The 23,778-nt window shown below is 37.0% G+C and overlaps 1 protein-coding gene across 1 annotated transcript in view; it reads left to right on the top strand.

Annotated features, from left to right (window-relative positions):
* Positions 1–1,954: 1,954 nt before the first annotated feature.
* Positions 1,955–23,778, top strand: part of LOC124280770 (suppressor of lurcher protein 1-like) — a 205,652-nt gene continuing 183,828 nt past the window's right edge. Inside the window, exons 1-2 of the mRNA XM_046716746.1 lie at positions 1,955–2,079; positions 19,942–20,014. Of these exons, the coding sequence (XP_046572702.1) occupies positions 2,050–2,079; positions 19,942–20,014 (103 nt within the window). The 5' untranslated portion in view covers positions 1,955–2,049. The remainder of the gene's footprint in view (positions 2,080–19,941; positions 20,015–23,778) is intronic.

The following is a 23,778-nucleotide window of genomic DNA, read 5'->3' as shown; positions in this document are numbered from 1 at the left end:
TGGGCAACTTTGATATGAAAGGATAAGATTATTGCATGTGATTGTTACTTTGGATGTATTCAATGAGACAATCAGCTGTGTGCACATCAAATAAATGTAAAACTCATTGTTTCCAAGTAACATGTTTGCGTCCATCTAAACTGTTTTATTTTGGGAACAAACATTTCAACCTTATTCAGAAACTGAGATGGAAGTGTCCGGCAGAACTACAGACATCTTGGGACGATTATAGAAAGTACCAAGTACCTCAAATAGATTTTGGATTTATCATGACATCTAACCTGACTGTCCATTGTGCCCAGATGACGATTTCACCTGCGCTTCACTCTCCATTATATACAAGCTGATAAAGTTGGATAATGGCTGACTGTGGTGTAAAACAATATTCACTCGCTAGTATGATGCATGTGACTTTGCCGATGTCAAATATTGTTAATATGATATGGAATATTCAAATGAACCTTGTCAAGGCCATTTGGTGTAACCTTGCTCCGCATAAATGTGAACTGGCACCAAACATGCTTGATAGATTGTCACCTTTGACCTTTCCTTTAATGCATATTCATGATGACCTGTCTCATATCCTTCCATTAGGACCACTTGTCCGAGGTAATATTCAGGTTCCAACCTGCTAACAGTGGGAAAGTTTTCTTTGTTGGACAGGACATAACAGTTCGCAGGACATGCCCGCCCTTCTTCAGGGTGATGTTTTTTCCAGTGTGTTGGCTTTCCCATCTCGTTGATGATTGGGACTGTTTATTATCTGTGTTTGGCGTTGTATTTGTGCAGTCATTGGAGGAAATGATAGTTAGGGGTGACTATTGAGGGGGAAACAACTATTGCGATAGAGATAGTCTATTGCAACATACTATTGCGACCAACTATTGCAATACTATTGCAATAGATTTTTCTCCTGGAATTGTCTCATTTGAAGTCATTTTCCAAATGAATACATAGTTTATATGAAATAAAAACAAGTTGAAGTAGTTTCAATCTCTTTTAATAACTGACAAGACACTTGAAACTGGGTTCAAGTAAACAGTAAAACATAAACTCAATGAAGCTGCAAGTCTGCACCAAATCTTCCTGTATTTTGCGCTGCGCATTTATCAACGAAAGTCAATTACTTAACTATCAATAGTCACACATACTATCAATGCATCGATAGTTTTTCATTTCTACCATCGATTAATTGCTATCGGAGACTCAACAATTGCAATGCATCGATACTTTGATGCATCGATAGTTTTTAATTTCTACCATCAATTAATTGCTATCGGAGACTCAACAATTGCAATGCATCGATACTTTGATGCATCGTTACAGCCCTAATGATAGTACATAAGTAAATCAGTAAAAGTCTTCAGACAACTATGTTTATGTAAATTAGCTCCTAACCAACAAAAATTAAGTAGATGCATTTAATCACAAACTATTGTAACCAAGTAATAAATGACACAAAGCATCAATGACCAAAATCAATATGATTTTACTTTAGCAAATCATTCATATTCATTTCCCATTAAGCATTTCATTTATGGGGAGCTTTATAGATAAACATTATTATTATTATTTAAGTATCAATAATTGAGACTATGTGTAGACATGTCTGGTTTTTAACAAGCATGAGCTAGATAATATTCCTTTTGACATAATCAATCTTCATTTCATAGTGATGGTTATACTTTTTTTAAAGAGAGTCTGTCAATGACTGCTCCCCCATCCCTATAATTATCTGACGGCCGATTCCGTCTTGTTCTCACTTACCAAAGTGTGGGTTCTCGCACAAATATTAATTTAGAAGATTTATCTCGTATTGATCTGAGAACATTGGGGTGTGCACCAGGATGATGTAGGTGGTGCTTGTCGCTGCTCTTTCAACAGTGTCAGTGTTATAGCGTAAGTGGAAAACGACTAGCGGGAGGGAGGACTGTTTGTCTTGAAATGAACACGTTCGTCAGGACATGGATCTGTGACGAGTGAAATATACATCTATGAGAGGAAGGAGTGTCCAACCGTGCGTTGCTTGTTCATGGATATACAATATGAATGACAATGTCTTTCATTTTTCACATGAAGGTATGGTGAAGCTTGTTTTATGACAGTGTATAGCATAGACAATTGTTTTGTGTGTTCAGACTGTGATGGTCGACTGCCTGGGCTGTAAATTTTTAATCGCTGAAATTCAAAGCTGTATGTTTCCACGTACAAGTTGATGCAAGTTACTGTTGCAGGCTCTCTGTTTGGATTTGAGTTGACATGTGGTGATATGTATAGGCAAAAATCTCATGCGTTTAGTTTCACCAGTATTACAGTGCTTGAAAACTCTTTCTATGATTGCCAAAAGCAGAATCCACTTATCCATTCAAACTACATATACATCATAATGTATAGTTATTATAATAATAATGCATGTATTATTCTATTTTGTAGTGTATGTATGTGTGTGTGTGTGTCATGGGTGTGTGGGTGTGTGTCTATGATCCATCTCTCTGTCTAAATCTCAGTCAGTCAGGTTGAATAAATGAATCAATGAATGAATGAATGAATGAATGATGAAACATCTCCATATAATGTGTATGTATGTGTGTGGGGTGGGGTGGGGTGGGGGTCTGTGGGTTGTCTATGATCCATCTCTGATCTAAATCTCAGTCAGTCAGGTTGAATAAATGAATGAATGAATGAATGAATGAATGAATGATGAAACATCGAGAACATTCCATATAATGTGTATGTATGTGTGTGTGGGGTGGGGTGTCATGGGTCATGGGTGGGTTGTGTGTGTCTATGATCCATCTCTCTGTGATCTAAATCTCAGTCAGTCAGGTTGAATAAATGAATGAATGAATGAATGAATGAATGAATGATGAAACATCGAGAACAATCCTTATATAATGTAATGTGTGGGTGGGGTGGTGTGGGTCATGGGTCTATGAATCTCTTTGATACAAGTGCCAGGTTGAATGTACACATCTAAATTTCAATGTATATATGTAGATATATGCCACTGTACACATCTAATATAATGTTAATGTTAAAGTGATTCATCTTAACATTTGAATCTTAAAAGTATTGTGATAATAACAACAATAAACATTCATTTGACAATGAAATATGATCCAGAGGGACATTGAAGGACAAATATGTGAGTGATATTCATTTCTTTCATAAAGATAGAGTGAAGAAGTTAATTATATACCAGAATGATCCATTAATGTTGACAGTTTATTGTTCATGCTCTTTCAATAATTGTTGATGGTTGATGCATTTGTTCAGACATAAATAATACTTCATAAGACTTTGAAACGTTTCATGAACATATTGTGATCATTGGTGACAATACATTTCAAGTACCATTGCATTGACTCAAATTTATTAAATTATTGGTTAAATGAATCATGCATTTTATTAAATATAAAATGTCATTAGAAAATACCATTCTTTACCATTTGGCAGAACAAATGTCATTGGGTGCAACAGTAACAAAATATTTTTGAAAAGTTATATGAATGAATCATAAGTCATTGGTGACATATAGACATATAGTAATTATTAAAGTCGAAATATGCGTTGAACACATTCTAGTTGGTGGGGTCTAGTTCTGGAGGGTGGTGTGGTAGCCTAGTGGTTAAAGCATTTGCTCGTCACACCGAAGACCCGAGTTCAATTTCCCACATGGGTATAATGTGTGAAGCCCATTTCCGGTGTCCCCCGCCTTGATATTGCTGAAATATTGCTAACAAGTGACGGTAATCCTCATGTAGGGGAGTGGTTTTCAGATTCTGATGCTCCTGAAATATGGAAAAGTGGAAAAGAAGTGAAAGATGTATTGCTCACTCACGGCCGCTATTTTCACGGAAGTAAGTTCTCGTTAACGGACCGAACCGAAGGCCTTATACCGCAATACGTACCATACCGTGGTAAGAGCATACCGTTTCACCCCTACTTAATACCTCTTTCTACCCAGCAGCAAATGGGTAACAAGTAGGATGAAACAATATAACTGACAACCTTCTACATCCTCACAGTCAGGTTTGGTTGTATATTTGGAGCTGATCATTTATATTCAGTTTGTTTGCTCATTTTAAAGATGGTCTCCTTCGGGAGGATTATTGTTATGACTTGTTCCTTTGGTTTGTAATATCAACAGTTGGAATTTGGAGCATGCTATTTCTTTGCAGAACAGAAAGGCTGTTGTCAAGTAAATTAAAACATGTCATTCTGGTGAACTGTTTTAATGACCAATGATTTGTTCTAATACTCTTTATATGATTCCATGTAGCTTTCAGAGATGTCTGGGAATCTAATAAAATTTCAACATAAAATCAATTCTCTGAAGCAGTGTTATCACTAGAAAACTGACACGTGTCAATTTCATTTTTTCTGTAAGTGGCGAAATCAGCGTTCAAATGAAAATACACTTAAATTTAAATGTAAAAACATACCTGTAAAGAAGGTTAGTATATCATATCTGTTTGATACTGATAGAGGGTTTTGTTAATTCAAAGCTAAAGACTAAAGCTAACTAAAACCCAACTGAGACATAATGAGAAATTCGACACACAAAGTCAAGAAAAGGTAGGTTAATTGACAACCTGTCAATCAGTTCCGAAACCAGCAGCACTTGTGATACCCACAACATTAATCAAATCTGTGATTAATTTCACTGATAAAGGTCTAGAAATTCACAAAGTAAGTGAAAAAAGTCAACTTTTGTTTGAAAATCATGAAGATTCAATGCTCTTTCAAACTGATAGTGTCGCTGAATTCACACTTCTTCACTGGGATCAATACTTCCTGTGGAAGTGTATTTAATCAATGATGTTTGTTAAAGGGGCTGACTAGTGCTGTGGATCAGAAGCATGGTACTGGATATGCTAGCCTTGTATGAATTTCTCTTTTAACTAGCATGTAAGTTTAGGCTGCTTTTAGCACTATTCCAGCAATTTCATGCTGGGGACACCAGAAATGGGCTTCACACATTGTACCAATTTGGGGAATGAAACCCAGGTCTTCAGCGTGACAGGCAAATGCTTTAACCACTAGGCTACAAACCCCTAGGAGATCTAGTAGAATGTCTGTGAGATGCCATTAGGTGATCAGGATCACTTACTTAGGTGAGGCATATCATCATTTCCAGAGTGCAAAGATTGATGCTCATAACATCGATCACTGGATTTGATGGTCTGGACTTTACTGTTTACAGACTGCAGATAACTGGAATATTTCTGGAATACCAATGTTGAAATCTAAATGCCTGGCATTTTCTTTCATTGATTGCTAGTGTCTAGTCAGTGTGACCATCTCGGTGTATTTGTCAACCACTGTTTAATATTGTATAAGCTTATGATGATACTGATGATGCTTCCGCTATATAGGCATGACACTAATAATGCATTACCTGTGCTACATCATTCAATATTCAAATAAACAGGCATGACAACATTCATGCTTTAGATAAACAGGCATGATGTCATTAAGGCTTCATGTAAACAGGCATGACATCATTCAGGCTTTGAGTAAACAGGCATGATGTCATTAAGGCTTCATGTAAACAGACATGACATTCAGGCTCTGAGTAAACAGGCATGACATTCAGGTTTCGAGTAAACAGGCATTATGTCATTAAGGCTTCATGTAAACAGGTATGACATCATTCAGATTTTGAGTAAACAGGCATGATGTAACTAAGGCTTCAAGTAAACAGGCATAACATCATTCAGGTTGAACAGGCTTGACATTAAGGCTTCAAGTAAACAGGCATGACATCATTCAGGTAAACAGGCATTACATTAAGGCTTCAAGTAAACAGGCATTACATTAAGTCTTCAAGTAAACAGGCATAATGTCATTCAGGTAAACAGGCATTACGTCAAGACTTCAAGTAAACAGGCATTACATTAAGTCTTCAAGTAAACAGGCATAATGTCATTCAGGCTTCTGGTAGATTAGCATCATCCCGATAGGCTCATCCATGTAGGCCGTTGTGTTCTACTTAACCTGAGTAACTATTTATGATTAAAATTTAAACTATATAAATATATTATTTCAGGTGTATGCATAGGTGAAAGAAACAATCTTTGATAAAGGTTTACATACATAAGTAATTCGATTAGTTCTGATCATTTTAGAACTGAGGTAAGCTGAACTTTAAGTATTCATAAATGAATCGTGATTATGTCCTCTCAAATTAAGATAAAAAAATCTATTTGGTGAAGTATATATTTAATGAAAAGATTGGATTAATACTTTTTGAGAAAAGGAGACTTAACAGTTATCAATATTTAGCCTAATATTTTCTCTTATCCAGAAACGAGTTGAACAAGGCTGGTGCTTTTAAGTAACTGAAGAGGCTTTCAACTGAGGGATGATGTCAAAAATGTGTTTTTAAATTTTTAAAAATTACTCTTTTAACCACCAGGTTTGTCAACTGCATCATCCTGATCTTTTCTTTCTATGTATCAAAAGACATCATTTTCATTTTTTCTGTTCAATTTCACATTTCATTAAAGATGTTAGGATGCTGTTAATTTTAATCAAGGGATAAGTTTAAAAATTAATCGAAATTAATAAACACAATCATGTTAGATTGAAGGGAACCATAGGATAAAGTGACCAAGCACTAATGGGTGCTTCTGCTTCACTGACCAATACAATTAGTGTCCAGAAAACTCGTTTACAAATGGACAACATACTCAATTACTTCCTTGAGAACCAGATCCTTGATGTTCAACTGTCAATATCCTCATCATTCACAGCAGCAAGAGTAATGTTCTGGAAAATGACCTTGACCCAGATCACTTTAAAGGTCAACTTGTTCCTCATCTTCTTTCTTTGAGATCATTGAGATACCAGAGTTTATTGAGTTAACTTAGTTATTAATAAGACAAGTCATTTGGAATGCTAGAGACTTGTTTCAGTGCATTTGTGATGATTATTTTTATTTTCAAGGTTGCCATCCATGCTTAATTTGGATATTCTATATCCCTTTCATTTTTTATCTTCTCAGATTTATTAGATTAACCCATTTCCTAATAAGATGGAACTGGCATGTTTTACATTCAAGACATCCCAGATACACTCCGATAATGACCCAAATGATGACCTTGCCCTGCTTTCTTCTATAAAAGGTCAAGGTCATGGTTTGGGCTAGTATTCCAACCATATGAACATTATTGACTCAGTCGGTGACTACCTCTTTGCATATATTACTTAACATTGATTTTCAGTGAAACTCAAACATTTGCCTTAGGCCTTTGGTGTTCATTAGGTCTATGTTTAACATCATGGGGCTTGCCAGACATTGGTTCCAGGAATAGTTCATTCTCAGAGGAAATTGTCAGCAGAGTCATCCCAGGGAAGAATATAGTCGAGACATTCAATGTCTGTCAGGACAGAAATATGTAAACGCAGTATATGTTATAAAGAATAATTTCAAGCTATGATGATAGGAACTAATGAAAGTAGCTGATAGCAGTAGCAGATACAAGTTTCTGATACTAGTAGCAGCTTAGCTGATGGGTGATGAAAGTAGCTGTCATGTGTTTGATGACTGTAGCTGATGATAATAGTGGCTGATGATGGTATTAATAATAGTAGCTGATTTTAGAAGTCGATATAAGGGGCTAATAGTAGCTGATGAAAGTAGCTGATAGCAGTAGCAGATACAAGTTTCTGATACTAGTAGGTGATGGGTGATGAAAGTAGCTGATGAACGTATCTGGTGACTGTATCTTGTGACTGTAGCTGATGATAATAGTGGCTGATGATGGTATTAATAATAGTAGCTGATTTTAGAAGTCAATAAAAGGGGCTAATAGTTGCTGATGACAGGAACTAATGAAGTAGCAGATACAAGTTTCTGATACTAGCAGCAGCTTAGCTGATGGGGGATGAAAGTAGCTGTCATGAAAGAAACTGGTGAATGTGTTTGATGACTGTAGCTGATGGTAATAGTGGCTGATGATGGTATTGATAATAGTAGCTGATTTTAGAAGACAATATAAGGGTTTAATAGTAGCTGATGAAAGTAGCTGAGAGCAGTAGCTGATGACCATGCTAATAATAGCTGATGCACTATGATAATAGCAGCTGATGACATTACCTGATGACTGAACTGCCTCAGCCTTTGTTGACCAAGACCAAGATCAGTATTTTTAAGTTTAGTTTGAATTCTTATTAGCTTTAGCCAGACCATTGCTGAAATATAATTTTCAATTTTTGGAGAGCCATTTATTACCTGATCCAGCTTTAGAGGAATATTGCATGGCACTTTTATAGGCTATTGATGATGACAAAATGGAATGGAGTACCTTTCAGGAGGAATACACGGCTGATTTTCTACTGATTGAATTCAAAGCCGAGACAGCTAGTGGATACTGTTCATAGCAAAATTCATTTTCCAAGATACAGAGACTTAGTTTGTGCTTAGTCAATATTAGTTTGATGCTGATGTTTAATAGTGGAAGCAGAATAAAAGATTTTCCTTAAGAAGCTGGATTATATTCGGAGAAAAGATATTCCTAGCTCTTCTTTAAGATATTACAGAAAAGAGACATTCTCTCTTGACTTAATCAATGCGCTTTCAAGACACGACTGCAACACGTTGCCAAGTCCTTTCTGAGTTGAGCCTTGTAATAACTTCCCCGGAATACGATCCACATAGTAAGAAGCCAAAATCAATGATTGAATTTTTTGTCAAAAGGCAACATTTATGGCATAGATTCACACAAATGTGTCGGCGAATTGTTGGAAAGTGTTCGTCGCAGACTCTGATCTCAATGAGGTCGATGTTGCGCTGTGGACAACGATGTTACTTGGCTGTTGTTGCTGTTGATTGACTGTTTCTCACTGGGGATTAGATTGGAATGAGATGAGAGGTTTAGGCCGACCATTCTCTGAGAAGAACAAATGCTGTTTATTTTGCACTGGTGGAGAAGGAGAGAGGTATTTTTGTCTGTTGTAGGTGCTGGTCTTTGATCAGGGTTTTTGTCTGTTTCTTTTCTTGGAAATCTACAATAGATGTCATAGTGAATCATTTCCTGCTCTTGGGAGAATGAAAGAAGTGACCAAACCAGGCCTGAACTAAACCTCATTGTGGAGAAAAGTGATTATTTGTCTTCAAGAGTTCTACAAGGATTTTGTTATATCTAACTTTCTTTTTAAATTACAGTGTCAGTGCCCTAGATGTACAATAAATACACACTGTATTACAGCTACAGTAGAATACTTGTATAACGAACATGGATATAACGAACTGATGGCTATAGCGAACTGTTTTAAAAATCCCCAATAAACCTTATATTATCATATAGAAAAGTGAATAGCGAACTACGGATAAAAAGAACTAATTTCAGTGGTCCCTTGGAGTTTGTTATTTTACTGTACTTGGATTTAAGTCATCTGCAGGTTAAGTACAGCTCCAGCTTGCTGTGGGGCGGTGGGGTAGCCTAGTGGTTAAAGCGTTGGCTCGTCACAACGAAGACCCGGGTTCGAATCCCCACTTGGGTACAATGTGTGAAGCCCATTTCTGGTGTCCCCCGCCGTGATGTTGCTGGAATATTGCTAAAAGTGGCGTAAAACCAAGCTCAGTCATTCAGTCCAGCATGCTGTATTGGTTATATTGTATGGTTTGGGTGTTTAGGTTTACTGGGGCGTTGGGGTAGCCTAGTGGTTAAAGCAGTCGCTCGCCACTAAGCAAGACCCGGGTTCTATTCCCCACATGGGTACAATGTGTGAAGCCCATTTCTGTTGTTCCCCACCATGATATTGCTGGAATATTGCTAAAAGCGGCGTAAAACCCAACTCCCTCACTCACTCACTCAGGTTTACTGACTTGATGTATGTTACCATATCCTAACAGCTTGGACTGTTGCTCATGATATCAATCACTGGAATGTGGCTTGATTAACACAGGTTTCCATCATATTAATGTGTTAATTGTGGTATTAAACAACAAATAGACAAATGTATATTAGGCCTGAGGCCCTGTTTGACCTGATTATGTTTGACCTAACAGCATCATACCATTGTTTGTGAGTGTAGGTTTTTGAAACCTACTTCACTGTGGCATTCCTCCTGCCTGAAGCTGATATGCCGTGATAAAGCTGGAATTCTGTTCCGGGAAGCTTTAGCACTCACTCAACCACTCAACCACTCACTTATACAACAACTCACTCACTCACTCACTCACTCACTCACTCACTCACTCACTCACTCACTCACTCACTCACCCTACCACTCACTCACTCACTCACTCACTCACTCACTCACTCACTCACTCACTCACCCACCCACTCACTCACTCACTCACTCACTCACCCACCCAAAACCCACCCACCGACTCACTCACTCACACTTGATTCATACTTATTGAAAGGAGACTATTCAGCAATACATGTATGTCAATTATATCTTCAGTACTTATGCAATGTACTTCACTGATTTGTGGGGCAGTGGAGACGTCAAGCATATAAAGTGTTTGCTCATCATGCTGAAGTCCTGGATTTGATTGACTATATTGGTATAATGTGTGAAGCCCATTTTTGTGTCCCACATTTTGATATTACTGGACTGTTACTAAAACCAGTGTTAAATGATACTCACTCACACACCCATTCAGACACTCACTCACTCACCCACCCACCCACTCACTCACTCACTCACTCACTCACTCACACACCCACTCAGACACTCACTCACTCACTCACTCACCCACCCACCCACCCACTCACTCACACTCCTCTCACTCACTCACTCACTCACTCACTCACACTCACTCACCCACCAGACACTCACTCACTCACCCACTCACCCACCACCCACACACTCACTCACCCACTCACTCCCACTCACTCACTCCACTCACTCCTCACACTCACTCACTCACTCACTCACTCACTCACTCACTCACTCACTCACTCACTCACTCACTCACTCACCCATAAATTCAGCCTGAACTGTTAGTTTCTGCTTAAGTAGTGTTTCTAAAGTTTTGCAAATAACTCATTTGTCTTGTTGATTTTCATGTTGACATTTGTGCTTTAGTATTAATGCTGCAAAAGTTTTTCAAGTCTCATGCTTGTTGATCAGTCATCTTTGTGCAGCACATGCAGGGTTTTAAATGTCATAAAAACATGAAATTGTCGGCTTTTGATGTCAGTAAATTGCCATTTAACACTTTTGATGTCAGTAATTGACACATGTACTTTATCAAAACAATTAAATCAATTACATTCACAATCTTTGAACAAAATCTGACTATGCAATTTAAAATATGCCTTGAAATGATATTGCCAATGTCAGAAAGTCAAAGTTTGGAAAAATTGCCCCAGTCATTAGTTGATGGAGTATTTTCATTTTTTAACTCAACTGGTTAATGATGAATTGATTCTGCATGAATGATATTAACGATAATAACTGATAATAACACATGAAATGATACAAATATGACCAGTCTGCAGACCTGTGTAATGAAGAACTTGATTAATCCAACAAATTGTCTGTAACCAACCTAAACTTCTTTTCTAAGCAAATGCTCAGCACTTTAATACTTGCCTTGCCTTTGCATGTGTTTGTGACAGTTCTGGGAAGGCAGGATACACTTACCTTTTCGCAAGCACCTTATCATCCCTATATTATAATGATTCATAAGCTTGTCTCTTGATATAGTTGAAATAGTACCGGTACATTTGGCTCAACTTTAGGATAAATTTCTAAGGATGTTGTGACTCTTTTTCGTCGATTTATGTTTTTTATCTGAGTTGTACAGTTGACTCAAGACAGGTTTAGTTAAGGTTGTGAAAATGTTTTTTATGCTTTTGTTCTGAAAAATGTCACATATATGAACCACCACCATCATCATCATCATCATCAAAAGAGCAGCAGCAGTAGAAGTAGTAGCAGTAGCAGTTGTAGTAGTAGCAGTAGTAGTGATATTATTACAAAACATCTTGATGTTTTTTCATGCATGTAAGCTACAACATAAAATCAAATATTTCACCGCACATAGCAATACTTCAAACGTGTAACAACGCCGAGCCAGTGTTGAGACATCAAGCCAAACAGCAAAGCTATTATCCGGCGCTCAGAGTGTAGGTTTTAAGTGTTGCTAGTCAATACCCTGGGATTGATTCTCTATTAACAGAATCTGGGCAAACCGAGGAATATCCTTATCTGTTATAATCACCTGCAAAGGTATTTATTCCCAACGAGAACCCAGCGAAGCATATGGCCACTGTACAAAAGCCCAGCTCACGTTGTGATGAGTCTTGTGTTGCGATCGCTGATTTGTGTAATGGTCTCAGGTTACCAGTTTCCTGACGTCTGCTCAGGTGGCCATGATGGATTTTGTAGCAGCCTTAATCAATGCAGTGTCTAATGGCTGGAATCATTAAAAAGCATGTATGAGCCTTTTCCAAGTCAATTAAGATGAAGAAAGTACACATGATGTCATTTTTTGTATGTATATTTTGATAGAAAAATGAAATATTCACCCATAATATTTGTGACTGTAGAGGGAATGAATGAGACTGAGGTCTTGAAGGAGTGAAAGATTTGACTGTGATTCACCAAACATATATTGAAGATCTTTCAAGAAGAAGATTGATGTATTTTAGGCTTCCAGTAAGAAAGTATACAGAAATGTACACAAATAGATGTTGCAATATTACATCAGATGGATATACAATATTTTTCAAGACATTATTTCATAAGATTGTTGCATCCTATATATATGAAGTGACAAGTTACAAATAATGGTATAATTCCTGGACTGACTGACTGACTGAGTTTAGTTTTACGCCGCATTTAGCAATATTCCAGCAATATCACGGCGGGGGACACCAGAAATGGGCTTCACACATTGTGCCCATGTGAGGGAATCGAACCCGGGTCTTCGGCGTGACGAGCCAACGCTTTAACCACTAGGCTACCCCAACGCCCCTCATTCCTGGAAATTTCAAGAGAAGGGAGTGCAATTTTTGGTGGTTTACTATCTTTTTTCTTAATTCAGAAATTATTCTGAACTAGACATGTTAGCATTGGATTTCATTCTTAATATATTTCACATAAATACAAATTTTCTCATTTTTATTACTTATTTTTCTACCCGCTTTGATCATACATTCTGACAAATCCGATTAATATCTAACTATGAGAAGCGTACAAAGACATCTTTGGGAATTATATATTCTGGTTAAAGAGCTCTACATCTGTATGTTCTGAATATAAACGGCACACTATTCTCAGATTCCATTATACAAATGACCCCTTGCCCTTTTTGGAAACATAGGAACAGCGTCATCACTATTTAATAGTGATTCATCAAGACATGCTTAGTATAAAGTTAGAATGGTACAATCGGCTTGGTTTCTAGTGGAGATTTCTTGTGATTATGGAACTGTGTTTTGTTGTGTATATGTGTGGCCATCTATATCAACTGGCCACTGGAACAGCCTAGAGATGTGGGCGCATTCTGCTAAACCCTGCCCCTGTTGTAATCTATGTTACATTATGGCAGCATCCAGGAACATTGGAAGAAAATGGCCATACTTTCTTTGAACTCTGCAGACAGACAGGCTATTTCTTTATCAGACAATTTGTTTTATCAGGCAATTTATTTCAGGGATAAATGGAATGCAATAAACATTATGTGTCCACCTTTCCATAATCAGATGCTATTTTTTATTGATTTCTTGCAATTCAGTGGAAAATATGAATGATAGGTTTATGTAGTTTCATGAATTGGTTCAGTCTGTGAATGACCAACTCTCAGCTCTGCCCATTTCAGATGTCATCTTAGCGGTATGATGGCATTTGTAGCGCTAAGATCAGTTTTTGGAACAGCACTGTCTGCCAGTTTATAATCCATTAGTTTGCATTGTAAATGTTTGAAAAGTGCAACATTTGCTTCGAGCATATTCATATGATCAATGTTTTATTTCTTTAATACATTAAAAACTTTTAGTAGAGTTTTACATTCACAAAATATGTTTACTATTATGCTATTGTTATAACCAACATTTGTTATTAGCTGAATCTCTGTAGTAAAGTCTGGGTACAAGAATACCCCACATTTGATGCAGACAAATTTTCTTCCAACGCATCATTTATGCTGGACTGTCCTACTGACTTTTGTTGCTTTCTGTCCTATGAAAACTGTTTTTATGGGACAGGTTGCCTTTTTCGTAAAAAGTTGTTTTCAGGATGCTACTTCCTTTATCTAATAAAAGTCAAACTTGAAATATTGCGAAACTTGAAATCAGGTCTTGCACAAACATGGCCAGTGAGTGGTGATGAAACATCGTAACAAACATGGGATATAGGTTCAGGATTTCCTCCAAAGTTTGGTTTAAATAAATATTTACAATGTTTCAACTGAATTATTAGATTGTAAGTAATCAAATCTAGAGTAGAGGTGGAGTAGCCGAGTGGTTAAAGTGTTTGTTCATCACACTGAAGACCCAGTTCGATTCCCAACATGGGTGCAATGTGTGAGGTTGATTTCTGGTGTACCTCTCCATGACATTGCTGCAATATTCTTAAAAGCAGCATAAAACAATATTTTCTTACTCACTCTCACCAGGGGGACGATCACCAACCAGTCGTAGCACTATGTCAGTTGTAATCATATGATAAACAGTATAGTTACAATAGCACGTAAAGCTACAAAGGTTTTGTGGATCGAGACTGACCTTTAAGTGTCTAGTATGACATGGTCTCCTTTTGGCTGAAAAGGTTTAACTAATAACTGAACATCAGTATGACATTACATATTGTTTTTAATGTGTAGTTTGCACAATATTACAAGCTCCGATGGTTATTAAGTTAGTTTTCACTCTATGAAGAATCATACTCCAGTGATCTTGCACAAAGTGAAAGTCTATTCTTAAATGTGCCATGAAGGATAGTTTGAGATTTTGAATTGATTTTGATCATACGATTTTGATCAAAATTGATTTTTGTTCAAGAACAAAATGATTAAGTTTACAACAAAGTGCATTGTAGATGATTCAGCACTGTTTCTATCATAAAAATTCAACTGAAAAACATGTAGTAACAAGACCACCTTGGTGGAATACAATTAAATTACTTAACCGTAAAATTTGTGATTACTCCCAGCATGCAGTATAATAGCATCGGAACTCCTTCCCAAACAAGGTTGAAACTCTTATGGAAATAAGGTCATAAAAAATATTAATAATTATAACCATGATGAAATTGAGAATTTTTTATCTGGTATAAACAGAAGCTTTACATGACCAGCTATGCGGGTTAATGAACCAGTGTCTGGGGCATTCATTCGTAGTGAATATCTTTCTTGGAGCAAATCACCTGTGAAAGTGTTTATTCCTGATAACAAGGCACCGAAGCATGCAACATGGAGACTGCGGTCTGTATTGCTCCAAATCAGTTCCACATCAAGATTTGTGCAATGGTCTGGAGAATTTGTTTTGTGACGTCTGCTTGGCGGCCATGTTTAATCAGCAGCCACTGAGGAAGCACTGTGTTCACTTTTGTCGACCATTATCACTAGTATGGTCCAATTCCTACAGAAAATGGGAAAATAAGAGCCGTGCTTGTATTGCCAGACTCAAAAAAGATTAAAAACTATGTTTTATTGTTTTTGGTATTGTGTGAGTATTGATCATTGTGCTTCAACAATCTATAGGAGTGCCTTTATAGGTTTAGGATTCTGCAGCAATTCTAAGTAATCTTTATGTAGGAAATCAGGTTGTTAAATTGAAAATCAATACATTAATTGAGTGAAAATTGCAGTTTTATGGCCATAATTTAATTTGGTTAGTAATAACTACATGTTTGCTTGCCAGTATTTGAAGTGCAACACTGAAGATCCAAATGTTGGTTTAGCAACAAAAATAACATGATAATCAAGTCAAAATTCATTTAAGATATTGCTAAATCGGATTTGATAAGATTAGAAACGCCAATGCCTATTTGCAGGGCAGGAACTACTTTAATTGAAAATCTTTACTATTTTTTAAACCATGATGAAAATATATTGAATAACTCCAAATCGATTTTTGTGGAAAAGGTTTATTATACATATCATGTGCTTTGATTCCAATTTTAATTAAGGTCTAATGGTTATCAAAGCTTTCAGGTGGAATAATTGGCCAGACATTCGCTCCAATTTGGTGAACCTGTTTCAGAAAGACAGTCTTGTTTTTACGATGCTTTCATGGACTCATGCTGGTGATAGTCGTCAGGGAACTAGTATATGGCTCCTTCTCGACAATCATCTTCTGTTCATATGGTGGTGTCCATTTGGCAAATCTACTGTTCTGTTGGTGATGTGTGGTAGTTGGGCTTCATGATGGACTCTGTTAATGTGACCGAGAGCTCTATCTTTACTTAATGAAACATCAATGTGCCTGCGTATGAATATCAGCCAGAGACAGTCCTCACGAGGGATTCTGTATAAGCAAACATGGCTGATGATACAGAATTACCCATGATGCCTCAGTCTTGCTGGTACAACTCAATGTACAATTAGCGTCTACAAGTTATTTGGGAAAGGTAAACAAAAACTTGCCGTCATGCATTATCTTGGTGAGCTATGCTCATCGGTCCAGCTTCATCATTGAGGGTCCATTAGGGATACAGTATGAAGATTCGGGTCTCAAAGATGGCTCCCGCCTTTGATGGTCGGAATGGCATTTTAGATGGGCTGTACCAATATTAGCGGATTCTCCAAAGTCACTTCTCTCTGTTTTGCTGAGATCCACCTCTTAGTTATTTCAACAGTGAAACTCGGATTATAGTGCTTTTGAGCCCGATGAGACAGAAGATGCAAGGGTAGAAACAGTGTTGATAGAAGTTTGGCAAATAGTATCCATGGTAATAATCGGCAGAATTTGTGATTTGAAACTTCAGTGCTACCTGAATTTGAAATTTGTTCAGGGTAATGAGGCATAAACTGTTTAATATTTTCACTTTCATATCATCATTTTCTTATTTCTAGATCGGGGAAGGGGGGATGGTAATGTAAGGGGGATAATTGATCTAGCCTGTCATTAAAGGGTTCAAATTCTGCAAATTTGAAATGCTGGATGGGTTAAGTATCAGGCTACATCTTTAGATTAATAGTGAGAATGTGTGTTTGCAGAGTTCAGAAAAGGCAACAGTTGGCTTTTAAGATTCCTTTTAACTTCAGAACCAAACTGAAACAAATGTATGGATTATTTTATAAGTCTGGACAAAGAATCACTTCAGAAATCACATACTGTTGCAACATCTTTGATGTCAATACAGAAGAAATGATAGTGTATTCTTGTTATGAAAATTATATATGATGTTCATTAAAGCTTCAGAGATGTTCAAGAGGTTAAATTTGGCATCATAGACATTTTGCAGTATTCATTCTTTGGTGATTATCCTGCCTTGTTCAAAACAACCCCAATCTGCAAAATTGTCATGACTGCCATTAGCTGATGTTAAAGAATGTGAGTGAGTTTAGCATGACTGCCATTAGCTGATGTTAAAGAATGTGAGTGAGTTTAGCTTTATGCCAGTTTAACAATATTCCAGCAATATCATGGTGGGGGTCACCACAAATTGGCTTCACACATTGTACCCATGTGGGGAATTGAACTCAGCGTGACAAGTGAATGTTTTAACCACTAGGCTACCTCCCTAAGGTTGGTTTGTAAGATATGTAAGTCGCCCTTGAAGAATGTGAGCTATGAGCATCTCTCCACAAGTTTTTTACCCAAAGTTTGGCCTAGGCCAGATTCTCCTCGAGGAAAGTTTAGGCCGGGGAAGAAATGGCCTGCTACACCAGGTCGATTCCCCACATAGGTACAATGTGTGAAACCCATTTCTGGTGTCCCCCGCCGTGATATTGCTGGAATATTGCTAAAAGCAGTGTAAAACTAAACTCTATCAACCACTCATATGAATAATTGCTCATAATATCGACCACTGGAATATCCTGTCCAGACCAACTAAACTCATTTGTATGAAAAAGGGTTATTTTGGCTCTAGATCTTTATTTAATGAAATAGTTGTCCATTTTATTGACAGCTCAGATGAAAGTAGAGGTTTTGAGGTTCTAAAAATTGTTACTGCACTTTATATTAACGAATGATACAAATTCCAAAATAAAACATAAATGATTGTCTTGAGTAATTGCAAGGTGCTATAGCTATGAAACAACATCTGATTTCATGTAGGCTTTCAAATCATTGCCTTGGTTAAACAAACTACACTATAGTGTTTCAGAAAAGAATCATCAGGGACTTGATACTCTAAGTATTTGTTAAACTTTGGTTTGAATGTTATTTATTATATTTTTATTAAGCTGTATCAACAGAATTGATTTCATAAAACCTTTATGTCTTATGTCAAAGCTCTGCAGCAATAATATCATGTTCACAACACATTCGTAATCTGACGACTAATCAACATTGATATTTGATGTCATTTGAACCGTACAATACAATGTGTTCAGAAAAGAAATTGATCCTAAATCAATGAATAATGGTATTTCTTTCTCTTGCCATTGAACAAGCGCTAACACTGATATTTCCTACCAAAGTCTCATAATTCTCTTCACTATGGTAGAGCATTGGCAGTGCAATTCGTAGTCCGTTCACATGAAGCCAGATTATTACTCGGGATAAATTTCCTTTACACATTGACCCACAGATTTCCGGCAGAAAAAAATATAACTGTATCATCGCATTAGAGCAGAGTGATTGACTAGTTACTGTGCATCCTTATCGAATGGGGGTGGGAGATAAATTCGTGCCCTCATTCTAAAGGAAATGATGAACTTGTGTGCGGAATTGGAGAGTGGTTTGCTATAAGTGGATAAAAATTGTTGTGAGTGTTAGAACTCAGATCACTTTTACCATGTAAATTTCAGAAATTCCTCTTTGTAAATTGGATTTATTCCTGCTTTTGAATTTGAGCAACGTAGACCTAATGTGATATTTACCATTGAAAATTGGATCCATTCAGTGTCGAACATTTCAGAAAGGCTTATATCTGTCTGTTAGGATTTAAGTGTATCAGTACATTATTTCACTGTGATAAATTTCAATTACTTTGACATCCTCATTTGCAATCAACTTTTGCAAACAACTCTACATCAGATCGCTTGACAGATGTAACAATCAGGGCAGGATGTGCTGATCGCTGGGTTTTTTTACACCTGGTGTCTCCAACTGAATCATGATTGATGAATTAATTTCCTTAAGTCTTTTGTATCGATTGTTTTTTGTTTGTGACAGATTTACAAATATTAATACCATTATTATTTAATCTAAAATGTATGATGTCAGTGGTGAGAATGTCCCTGAGATTCCCATCTAGTTTACTTCTTACACACATTAATTGTTTAACTTTGTCATGCCAAAGACCCGGGTTCAATTTCCCACAAGGGAACAATGTGTAAAACCCATTTCTGGTGACACCGACATGTTACTGCTGGAATACTGTTAAATGCGGCGTAAAACCACTCACTCACTCACTCACTCACTCATTGACACAATGACACAATGACAGAAACACGGGGCAGTTTGTCTGTGTATTCCTGCACATTACTTTTTTTCTAACATGTGAAAGTCTTTTCTTGTAGATAATGGTGGAACATATATATATGTGAATTCTTGTTCATTTCACATGGGATATATTTCATAATATGCTGAAAGTGTTGTCTATTTCAGATGGAGCATGTCTATGTGATTTTATGCACATTTCACATGGGTCTATTTCAGGATATGCTGAATGTGTCCTTGTATGTTTCAGATTGAGCATATTTCACATTTGTGATTTTGTGCTCATTCACATGGACCTATTTTATGATATGCTGAAAGTGTTATTGTGTATTTCAGATAGAGCATATTTGTCAGATTTTATGCATATTTCACATGGGTCTAATCTATGATATGCTCAATGTGTCATTGTTTGTTTCAGATGCAGTATTGGTTTGAGGGACTGCTGATATACATGTCATATCTCATGTCGATAGGTAACACAGTCAATCCAGGTACGTTCATTTCACTTCACTTCCTCATTGTCATCAATAATACTGTCCGCTATGTACAATCATCAGTAGCATTGTGTGTAGGAGATATCAGTTCATCAAGAGTTTGAAGATTTGTTTGACTGATCAAACACCTCCACTCAATCTATTTACATCATTTTGATTAACACCTAATATGGATGTAGTGTAAACAAGAGCAATATCATAAATTGATCAAAAATGTTTTTACCCAATGGGAGCAAGATGATGATCAAACCAACCTTTTGATCAAGTGCGATGACTAATTTGAAGTGATGGATCATCCTTGAAGATAATGATCAAATACAGTGAGACAAAGCATATATCACATAACATATGTTTGTTTTCCATGATGAATGAGTTCTTAAGAAGAATGGTAAATTCATACAGCTGCCTGAAAGCTTCTTTCATTAGTTGCGCCTCAGAAAACTTCTTATTAATTATGGCACATAACAGACAGCAGACTGTCAGATATTATCACTCTGGCAGACAGAATTATATGCATTGTCATGATTATTATGAAGCTTAGATGATTATTCCCTGGTCAAGTCTTTCATAAATATGGCATGAGATGGAACTCAAAGCAGGGACCAGACAATATCACGTTGTTATTTATTTCTTAAGAGTCTCTCAATGACTTTATAATGGCCAGAAACAGATCCTCACTCTCCGCTGATCCGCCGATGAAAGGGGAGACGAGGCTTGTTTTCTTTGATCAGAATACCATTCCACCGTGTGCAATGATTTTTGGATTCTTCTCAACCGATGTGGCCATCGGAAGCTAATGTTTGTTTTGTAGTGATATTATTATCCCTCCTTGGTTTGGTGCAAGTATGATAAAATGAAGTTGTTGTGATGAAAATGGAAAATGACTGCGATGGTTCATTACATACTCTTGTTTCTTTGGATGCTACGAAAATGTAGAGTAGCTTTGTGGAATATAGTATTTTTTTGGTGATATGATTATTTGTTCAGAAAGTATTTTAGATTTTAAAAACAGTGTTTATTAACATTTGATTTATTAATTCAAAATTCAAACTTCATCTGACAAGGTATTACTTTTTCATGAAACTTACAATAAAATTCAGTTCCTCCTTTTTGATTTTATAGCCCATTGGTGCAGAAATAACTTCAATATTTTATTGCAAGAAATGTCAGAACAAATTTTGATTTCATATGCAATGAATATCAGAAATAGAAGCTGTGACCTCAAACAACACCCATCAGGGAGAAATGATACGGAAGGAAAGATTCTGTGGTGACCATGAAGTAACCCAACAATATAGGTAGCTAAGGTTGTGGTGGGGTAGCCTAGTGGTTAAAGCATTCACCAGTCACACCGAAGACCCAGGTTCAATTCCCCACATGGGTACAATGTATGAAGCCCATTTCAGAGTGTCCCACTATTATATTTCTGGAATATTGCTAAAAGCAGCAGAAAACCATATTCACTCATTCGCATAAACTTATTTATAGAACAAAATGAGAATTGCACACTTAATGGTAATGTCTTTACCGTGTTGACACTAAGTAACGTCAAAAGAACAAACACTTCACAATCTAAACCTCGTGAAGAATTGTCGGGTTCATGTGGATGGTATCATTTTACCAATAATATGGTAGACGTTTATTGATTCCAAGATAGGAATAATTACGTTCCAAATGTGGATTAGATTGAAGTGACTTCGACTGTCGAGGCAATTACAGGAACCTTATATCTTTCACAATCAACAGTATATTTTTAGAAGTATTTTGTTCCATCTGTTTTTAATAACTTTGATTTGAAGGAAGAAACAACTTGAACTTTTGTTTTCCAGAAGGAATTATCTGGTATGCAAGCATACTAGCTGGCACCATGTAAAATGATCTCCTTTTTTCAGTTTATCATAGCAGTATTACTTGGACCTTTCTTTCTAACTAGACAACCCCATGAATATCGGGTTAGAATTGGTCTTCAGCAACCTATGCTTGTCATAAGACTGACTGACTGACTGAGTTTGGTTTTACGCCGCTTTTAGCAATATTCCAGCAACATCATGGCGGGGAAACCAGAAATGGGCTTCACACATTGTACCCATGTGGGGAATCGAACCTGGGTCTTCGGCATGACGAGCCAACGCTTTAACCATTAGGCTACCCCACCGCCCCCTTGTCATAAGAGGCTACACTAACATGATCGTGTGGTCAGGATTCTGACTTCCTTGATAAATGTCATCGTATCCCTGTAGTGTAGATCATTCGTATGCTGGTGATCACTGGATTGTCTGGTCCAGAATCCATTTTTCACAGACGCCACCATACATCTGGAATACTGTTGAATGCAGCTTTAAACATCAAACCAACCAACCATCTAATCAAAATGTAAAACTAAACACATATATTAGCACATACATCAATTTTCTGTAATCTAGAAACAACAATCTTCTGACCAGATACAGCGCTATGTCAACCACTGCCATCTATTCCAGTTCCATTATTGACAAAATATGTTTAAACACTCTCACAAACAAAGTCTGACTGTCGCCATTGCTCCTTCTTACAGTGTATCATCTGTCTGTTATTGTTCACGTTTCCAAATGGACGTAAAATTAAATGGTTTCTGGAAGCAAAAGGTCTGCATAATTGAAAGGTCACGGTTTACTTCTTCGACAGGCCCAGATGCTCATTTCGCCCAGTAATCCTGGTTTTGTGTTTAAGAAGAGAAATAAAACACTACGGAGGAGACAAGAGGATGTCATTCCGTGGCAGGCAAGGATCTCCTTGCTCAACCACTGAGGACAAAGACATTACCAGGCCTTTAAGTTTTCCTTGCAGCTTTCAATTTGAGCCCTCTCTTGCTGCAGGGGTTTTGGGGGTAATTGGGTCAAATTTGGAATGGTAAACAGAAGTGTGGCTAAGTTTATGGAGTACTTGCCTCAGGCTTGTTGATGGATCCAGTTCTGGACGAAAGGTTTTTGATGAAATCAGATACAAATTCTTGTTCTTCTTAGTGTCAGCTGATGCTTTCATTCTTCCCGTCATCTTTACATCCGATCAGTTGTTTTTGAGATACTTTTTGTGTCAAGGGACACAAAATGTCTGAATACACTTGGGTCAAGAAATACTCAGTGTGAAGAAAATAGATTTTGATAATGGTGGTGCTTATTATATTACTGTTCCAAATAGTATTAGGTGTGTTACCAGAACCAGTTTAGGCTGGAGGGGTTGTCGTGAGGATAGATATTAATTATGGTAACAACGACTCCTTCAGTGTTATTATTTGTTTATCGTTTATTGTGAGACAGGTTTGGTTGTTCAGTTCTCACATTGTGTCAACAGACCATACCTCCTGGTTCTATTGCCCACATGGGTACAATGTGTGAAGCCCATTTCTAATGTCTCAAACTGTGATATTGCTGGAATATTTCTAAAAGCGTCTGAAACTAAACTCAAACATGTCATCAAAGAACAATTTCCTTGTATTTTAACACAGTGAAGCAGATATGTCAAGGAAAGGAATTGGGAAACTGCATGATTCACTGTACAGAGTTGCCTCCCTTAGACTTTCCAAAATCCTACCCTCAAGCATTTGATCCTATTTTGACCTTGATCAGGCCTACCAAAGAGAACTTTCCCACTGTGCAGATAAACGCAGAAAAGCCCACATTAACCGTGGAAATAGCAACATAAACATAATACCTCGCTACTGAAACAGTACAGACGGCAACTAAAAACTATGAAACGGCAACTTTTTTTATTTCAGCGAACTT

This window comes from Haliotis rubra, unplaced genomic scaffold, assembly GCF_003918875.1.
Source record: "Haliotis rubra isolate DU_JTF1 unplaced genomic scaffold, ASM391887v1 Scf273, whole genome shotgun sequence".
NCBI classification, from domain to species: domain Eukaryota; kingdom Metazoa; phylum Mollusca; class Gastropoda; order Lepetellida; family Haliotidae; genus Haliotis; species Haliotis rubra.
Note: the sequence above shows the minus strand (reverse complement) of the source record. Positions and strands in the feature narration are given on the sequence as shown.